This window comes from Chaetura pelagica, unplaced genomic scaffold, assembly GCF_000747805.2.
Source record: "Chaetura pelagica isolate M959 unplaced genomic scaffold, ChaPel_1.0 scaffold360, whole genome shotgun sequence".
In the NCBI taxonomy this organism is placed as follows: Eukaryota; Metazoa; Chordata; class Aves; order Apodiformes; family Apodidae; genus Chaetura; species Chaetura pelagica.
In genome coordinates this window covers 3,213,641-3,221,011 of record NW_009951950.1, presented here as the reverse complement: position 1 = coordinate 3,221,011, position 7,371 = coordinate 3,213,641, and the positions used below count along the sequence as shown (strand labels likewise).

Sequence of the window (7,371 nt, the reverse complement as noted above, 5' to 3'; positions counted from 1 at the left end):
CAGGTCTTTGGCAAATCTTGGCTTCAACAGTGCTTGACTTCAGATGGTAAGATAATGGGAGGGTCTTGGGAAAATCAGAACCAAAGCCTATTAACCCCAGTAATGGGTAAAAGAGATGCAATCTTTGGTGTGCAAATATAAATGCTGACACAAAATAATTAGTAACATTGCAAGTCAGGTACAGCACTGCTTTGACCTGCATGTAACCAGTATTTGATAATATCCTGAAGTCCTTCATGTTTATATTAGATAAACTCTGCAGAACAAGCAAAATTCTTGTGATACTGATGGGTATGTCTCACTGATGGATGTACAAAACACAAGATCTCTACCACTTGTTGCACAGGGTGGTGGTTGTCAGACCCCTCTGCTTTTCAATCCTTGAGTCAGGACCATGGACTGTTGATCAGAGTCACAGTACGTCAGTAGTGCAACCTGGGGAAGGAGAGCAAGAGCAAACCATGGTGCAAATGAGATGTCAGCACTGATCAAAATTAAAAGCTAAATTTCCTTTTCCTCCCTCTCAAAAAAGTGTATTTTTAAGGTGAAGAAACTGACACCCACACACACATGTATTTTTAAGGTGAAGAAACTGACACCCACCCCACACACACGTTTGCTCTTTCACAGCTTGCAGAAGAAGTGCTAGTTTGTTAGGACAGGTGATTTCCCAAATGAGTGTTGTGACCTCAAAATGAGATTTCTTTAAGGTAACAGAAGTAATCGGGATTTTTCATTAGTGAGACACTGACTATGTCTGTAGTACAAAAATCATCCTGCAGGCATCTGAGTTCAGGCACCTCTCCATGATCCCCCAAACTGCTCAGTTATTAACTATCTCCTTGGTGTGGTCTCCGTCGATGGCAGCTTCCCCTCACCCACATGGTTCCCAGAGATCTAGGGACAGCAGAGACCACAGTCCATCCCCAGTGGACAGACAAAGTGGGTATTTGAGGTGGAGGGAAGAGAGACTCACTCCCTGGGCAGGTGCCCTCTGTCATCACTTGCCCTTCTGGTCAGAGAACAGGCCTTGACCTGTTTCACTGGCCAGTTGAGATGTCACTCTGGGCTGAGTTTTCAGAACAATCATTCAGAAGAAATAAAGCAAATAAAATGAAATGCCCCTGTGCATTCAGCTGCTGCTTCCCTTGTGCTGTGGCAAAATATCCCACCTTGTTTCAGGAAAATACTACAGAGCAGACCTGAATTTCCCTTCCACCCTGCCGAAAAGAAAAGACAGCGTGAAGCAATTTGAATATGATCCTCCTTTATCTTGCTGTGGTATTTTCCAGTCAAGGCTTATAGGTAAGCTGGATAACATCCTACTGAAAATGTAAGAGTTTGGGAAGAAGGCATTCATCATCTGCAAAAAGTGATACTGACTTTGCAGTAGAAAAATTTCATAGCAGCACTCAGTGTGTAACTCGTGGTAACACTTCTCCATGGGCAACCACTGCAAGATGGTAATAGGAAATAATAGGAAATAGCAAAATAGTAAAATAATTAGTCAAATAGAGAGCAGAGCTGGTTGAACATCTTTAGGAACCATTCTGCCAGTTCATGCCAAGGAAAGTTAAAAGAAAGAAGGTGCAACACTACCTGTGTCCTGCTGCTTATCTGCAAGGGACTAATGTCTTATGCAGCTGTCACTGAAAGGGCAGTGAGGAATGAAGGGGCCAGCCAGAGGAAGCAGGTTAGTGGTCAGCAGAGTGTGGTCACCTCATCACAGTAACCTGACAGCTGGGTGGTGTGGGTTAGTCTGAGTCAGTTCACTCAGCAGATGAAGTTGTTCCTGCTCTCTGAGCAAGCATGCCTGACTGAAACAATGCAGGTCTGGTTCAAATGCTTCTTTCTGATGATTCAGAGATACGGAGAGAGCCAAATGCCTAACTGCGGTTTGCAGATTTGGAGTGAATCTTCTACAATCATCTTTCCAACACTCATTTTAAACTTGCTGTTGCCAGCAGAATGAGCTTTTTAGTGAGCTCGGTCAGTCAACAGTGTGAAAAAAAATGAATAGAAATGGACCGCCAGTATAACCCACACCAATGAATCTTACAAAATCCAAGCTGTTTTTAGCAGAAAGTATTTTGTGGTAGTTTCTCATCTGTCATGATTTGTAAAAGAGTGACTCATTTTGCCATTCCCATCCAGGGGAAGCTCTGCTGGACCAGGAGGTGACAGTCAGCTACGTGTACTCATCACCCGCCCTGCGCTGCGTGCAAACAGCCCAGCACCTGCTGCAGGGTAAGGCAGCAACACTGCACAGGTGCTTTCATCACCGGGAAAGTGTCTTTGTCATCTGTGAAGATAAGCAATGAAGAAGATTTCGTTGTTATTTGTTATATCTGAGCAAGGAAGACAAGATGTTTTCTGCTAATATAGGCAGCAATAAAACTGCTGCCCTGCGTATGGTCTGGAGAGCACTATCCCATTAACTCTAGCTCTCTAATGTTATATGGAACAGAGGCATTTCACATAAGGTTCAGTTCAACACTAGTAGCTGCTTATCAAATCATCACTGCCACCTTGTCCACAGGATATTCTGAGCCAGTTTCCAGTGTTCTGAAGGATGTACATGTAAATCAGGGAAGGCAGCTTTCTCCTGAAAGCATTCGTCGTTGCAGGCCAAACCACGATTTATTCCTTCCTGTTGCAGATCCTCTTTCTATCTCCCCTCTCTCACTCTCTCTTGTTTTTCCCTCTCCTGTCCTCTCCAAAGGGTCTGTCAGAGGTTCACAGTTCATTACCGTATTTACCTCAGAAATACGATGGGAATGCATTTCCTCTGGGAACTAGCACCACTCAGTAACCTCTCTTGAGAATCATAAACAAAAGAATGTGCCTTCCAACAAAATAATTCCATTTCTGGCACTATAGAACAATTTATTGCACCCCTGAGGATCACTGAGTAAAATGCTGTATAAAAATGACAAAAACATTAATTGTCTAAAGTTTATTCAGATTGCAACATTACTGAGGTCTTTTCTTCTATTCTCTTCTGTATCCTGTGTATCATAATAAGAGAGCTTCAGAAATAATAATGATTATGATTATAATGATATAATAACAATGACAATAACAGTAGTGCTTTAACATTAGTCAGACAAGAATACAACAGTGGCTTAATTTAAACAATATGATCCTCTTGTTTGAAAAGAAGTAATTAATTTTCATTAACAGAAGTATTACACCAAGCAAGGTAGAATGTATAGACTGATTGTAACACTTTGAGTGTACCTTCCTCTTCTTAAGAAATATTTCTTATTGTTGCAGGGCTTAAATTAGATCAAAAAGTCAAAATCAGGGTGGAACCAGGTCTGTTTGATTGGACCAAGTGGGAAGCAAGCAGAGTAATTCCTGATTTCATGACTGTGACAGAACTAGTAGAAGCATCTTACAAAATAGACACAAGTTACAGGTAATTGTTCCATATCTAGCTGTTAAAGCCATGTTTCTACTTCTTTGAGGTATGTCTTAATCTGTTTATTTCTCATAAACCATTATGAACATCGCAAAAAAATGGCTAATTCTGATAAAACTTAAGTCTGCATGATCTGTTCCCAAAACGTGATAAGCTGTCGGCTGTCTCATGACAAGGGCAAGCTTTTTTGCTGCTCTGACACAGAGACAACATGTGCACACCTGGGAATGTGAGCGTACATAGCACATGGATGCACCTGTGTCAGTTTGACTCAGGACAACCCGCACATACACAAACATCTCATACTTCTGTGTAGGAACAGCTGTGCTTTGGTGTTGCCTTCAGATCCATGGCCTCAGCCTCATGGTTTGTCATACACAAGGAGAGCTGCATTACAGGCTTCAGTGTCAGGTGCCAGGAGTGTTGTTTTTGTTGGCTCATGTGAAGCACATGTTAGAAACATGAAGAATATCCTGTTGGGTAAATAACAAGCTGGTTTTCAGCAACAAAGAAAAGTTTCCTAATTACTTTAGAAAAGGTGAGTAAGCCCTTTGCTGAGGGTCTGCAAGGGCAGCAGCAAGAGCTCTGCCCCATGGCAGAGGATGAGCCCAGCCTAGGAAGTGTAGACAACACAGCTGGGTGCCTGAAATATGGCTGTTTTGTATCACTGAAGCAACAGCTGCAAGAGGAAGGGAAAGGGTGGGGGGCACCCCATGCTCCCTGAAGTAGAGCTATGCCAGGTCTGGGGGGAGAGAGGGGAGCCCAATATGAGCCAGCTGACCTTCTGGTTTTGGGGGCAGGCAGGATAACACCATTTCACTCTAATTGATATTTGTGACCAAGTTGTTTGGGGAGGGGAGTTGCTTTGGTTTGAGTTGCTCAAAAATTAGCAAGGACCTTTTGGGGCCTCCAAAACTTGGAGCAGGAGGTGATGCCTTTTCTGAGCACTTGCAAACCACAGCAGGGCAGGAAGTTATAAGCCTCCAATTCAGTCTAGGTCCTCATCTTGCCCACAAACCAGGTTACTCTGTTCACAGTGCACAGCCAGATCCAGGAAATTACTCAGCTAATAAAAGAGAGTGTATCTGGGGTTTTCCACATATACAAGACAAGGGGAAAGGAAACTTCTCATCTCTTAATCCTTTTCTTACAGCCAAGTAACTGTCTTCATTTGAAATTGCATGAAGGAGTAAAATCCTTAATTTTCTTCCATCATAGTGCTTTCTGGTGTGTTTTATTACAGACTGTTTTGCCTATTCTTTTTTCAATAAAAACCTCAAACTTCCACACAGAAAAGGGTACAAATGCAGAGCAGTGAGAAGTTGAGAGGGGAAGCTCTGAAGCAGAGCTACAGGGTTCAGAATCCTCACAGCTCACCTTGGTCCAGGCAAAAATAGGGTAGATGAGCTATAAACTTGCACTTTCTTTTTAACTCTAGGAGTGAAAGTCTTTACTAGCCCTTTGTCCAGTTAAAGCAGATATACATTGTTTGTTGCTTGATTTGCTTTGCTTATTAAGAAGACTAACACTGGGCCACCAAATCTTGAAACCATCCACATCATCAGTGTCTTGCCTTGGTTTGAACTCTGTCAGGATTGCTATAGGGCTGGGTGGCTTCACAAGTCTGCAGTCCACATCTGGGCAGTGGTCCTTGCTAACAGAACTGTTCAAAGCTTAATCTGTTCTTAGGTATGGATCCTACTTCAAATAATCTCCACTTCAAATTACAAGTTTTATTAAAGCATGACTTTCCCTGCATCTGGTGCTTTATGGGCTGTAAGATTTAGCCATAAGTTTTAATGGAGAAGTTAATGCTGAGGTAGCAGTATGTCAGCCAAGTCAGTAGATAAGCCTATATCCTTTTAACCAAGTGCCTTTTCCCTGGTGTAGTCATTCAACAGTGCTAACAATGTCCCCATATGCATCTAGATTAACATATATTTGTAATGTTTTCGTCAGGGGTAACTTCCCACTCTCTTCTCTGGTGCCGTCCGAAAGTTATGAAGAATATATAAGCAGAAGCTCTGCAGTTATACAGCAGATCATCACTGCCTGCCCCAGCAAAGGTAAAGGTTCCAGATCTTTGTATATTCTGCCAAATACTTTCAGCAACAGGAACAGGCAAAGATTTGTCAATAGAAGCACGTTTAACTTGAGCTGTTGGTATTGCACAGAGCTTAAGGCAGACTGCTAATCCTTGTCCTGGACTGCACTAAGCCAAAATACATGCAATTTATGAGATAGAAATGAAAAAGCAAAATTAAACAGAAGACCTTAGAGTACTAAATTGCAAGTCTTGCCTGGTCATTGGGATATAGCTCAGTGTAAGCCAATACACCTTCTGGAAAGCTTATTTTTCTCTTTTCCTACCAAACGCTCTCTGTTACTAGCTGCTACGCCAACAACACACCAGACTTTTTCTGACAGGCACAATACACCCTGCCACATTATCAAAGGAGGTCTGCAAAGATGAACAGCCCCAAAAGAGCCTCATGCCCATCTGCTGATGGGTAGGTAACCTGACAGTGCTGCAGCTCTCATTGTTTTTTGTGGTGTACCAGGTGTCATCCTCATCGTGGGCCATGGCTCCTCCTTGGCATCCTTCACACGACCTCTGCTAGGGCTCCCTGCCAGAGACAGCAGTGACTTTGCCCAGGTGGTACGAAAGGTAAGAAGACTCTTTTTTTTGGCAGGAAGCCTTCTTTTTGTTTTATTATATTTTGATTCAGGAGCCTGCTTATGCAGTGAGACATGCATGTTACTGCATGCCAATACCAAGGACATGATCTTTCTCATTAAAAAGGGAATCTCATGTAGTTTTAGCAAAGCACTAGAGGTCAAGTGAAGGATTTTCTCTTGGTCAACAGTATGTGGCTAGCAGCTACGTCTGTGGAGATTTTCATCCAGCTCCCTTGGAAAGTCAGTGCCCTGTAGCACCTAAAGACAAGAGGCAAACCTCTGCATCTGGCACTAGTCCCCTTCCTTTAGAGACACAGCCCTCTCCTCCCCATTGTGTTGTGAGTGTCACCTGCAGCTACATTCAGTGACTCACTCTGAGAAGTTGTGTGTTTTTCAAGTCACTGTGAGTTCCCAACTTTGGTGCTGAAGGGGTTTTCCTGCCAGCTTCACCAATGGGCCTTGCTCTTGAGGCTTGGTCACTGGAGTTTTTTTGTTTATTTTAGTTGTGTATTATCACCAGTGGCAGAATTCTTCACCCCAGTTTTCCTTACCATCCACCTTGATATGACTTAACTGGAGAATTTGGTCTTTAAATAAAATTTTACTACCACTGTAGATGCTTAAGGAGTGAAAACATTTTGATCATCAGATCCAAGTATAACTGTGAGGTGATTACATAAGGTTAGCTATTGCCCCACAGGCCTCCAGTCTGTTTGTAGTTAATTTCAGAAGTAGCAAAATGCCCTGGTCTTTCTTTCTAGAACAGTCTCAGGATCTGTTCTCTTTTGCATGCTTCACATCAAGCAATGACACTACTAGTAACTTTGCTGGTAAATTCTTTCCTAGATTCCTTCACTGGGCATGTGTTACTGTGAAGAGATTAAAGAGGAGAACAAATGGCAGATGGTCAACCCACCAGTAAAGACATTAACTCATGGAGCAAATGCAGCGTTTAACTGGAGAAATGGTATAGTGGAAGATTAGAAGGCTGGCTCTGCCTTTGGACTTGTCAAAAACGAGACAAAGACAGGTCATGGTTCAGCACAGTAATCCAACCAGAATATCTACAGAGGGTAGGAATTACCCTCTGAGAGCTGTCAAAGCACAGAAAAACTCTTCAAAGTTTGACACCTGAATTTTCTTTTCTTTTCAGTGGCTGAGAAGTAGCAGCCTAGGAACTGGTGTGCAAGTGAGCAATAATCTTAGCAGTGGTGAAAAATAGTACCTCTTAACCTTTTCTGAAAGTACCAACATTTAATAAACACAGA

The 7,371-nt window shown here is 42.6% G+C and overlaps 1 protein-coding gene across 1 annotated transcript in view; it reads left to right on the top strand.

The window, feature by feature from the left end:
- The window catches only part of UBASH3A (ubiquitin associated and SH3 domain containing A), a 19,584-nt gene extending 12,497 nt beyond the window's left edge, over nucleotides 1-7,087 (top strand). The window contains exons 8-14 of the mRNA XM_009998241.1: nucleotides 4-46; nucleotides 1,183-1,305; nucleotides 2,155-2,247; nucleotides 3,277-3,421; nucleotides 5,384-5,490; nucleotides 5,986-6,092; nucleotides 6,950-7,087. Coding sequence (XP_009996543.1) covers nucleotides 4-46; nucleotides 1,183-1,305; nucleotides 2,155-2,247; nucleotides 3,277-3,421; nucleotides 5,384-5,490; nucleotides 5,986-6,092; nucleotides 6,950-7,087 — 756 coding nt within the window. The remainder of the gene's footprint in view (nucleotides 1-3; nucleotides 47-1,182; nucleotides 1,306-2,154; nucleotides 2,248-3,276; nucleotides 3,422-5,383; nucleotides 5,491-5,985; nucleotides 6,093-6,949) is intronic.
- The last annotated feature ends 284 nt before the right edge of the window (nucleotides 7,088-7,371 follow it).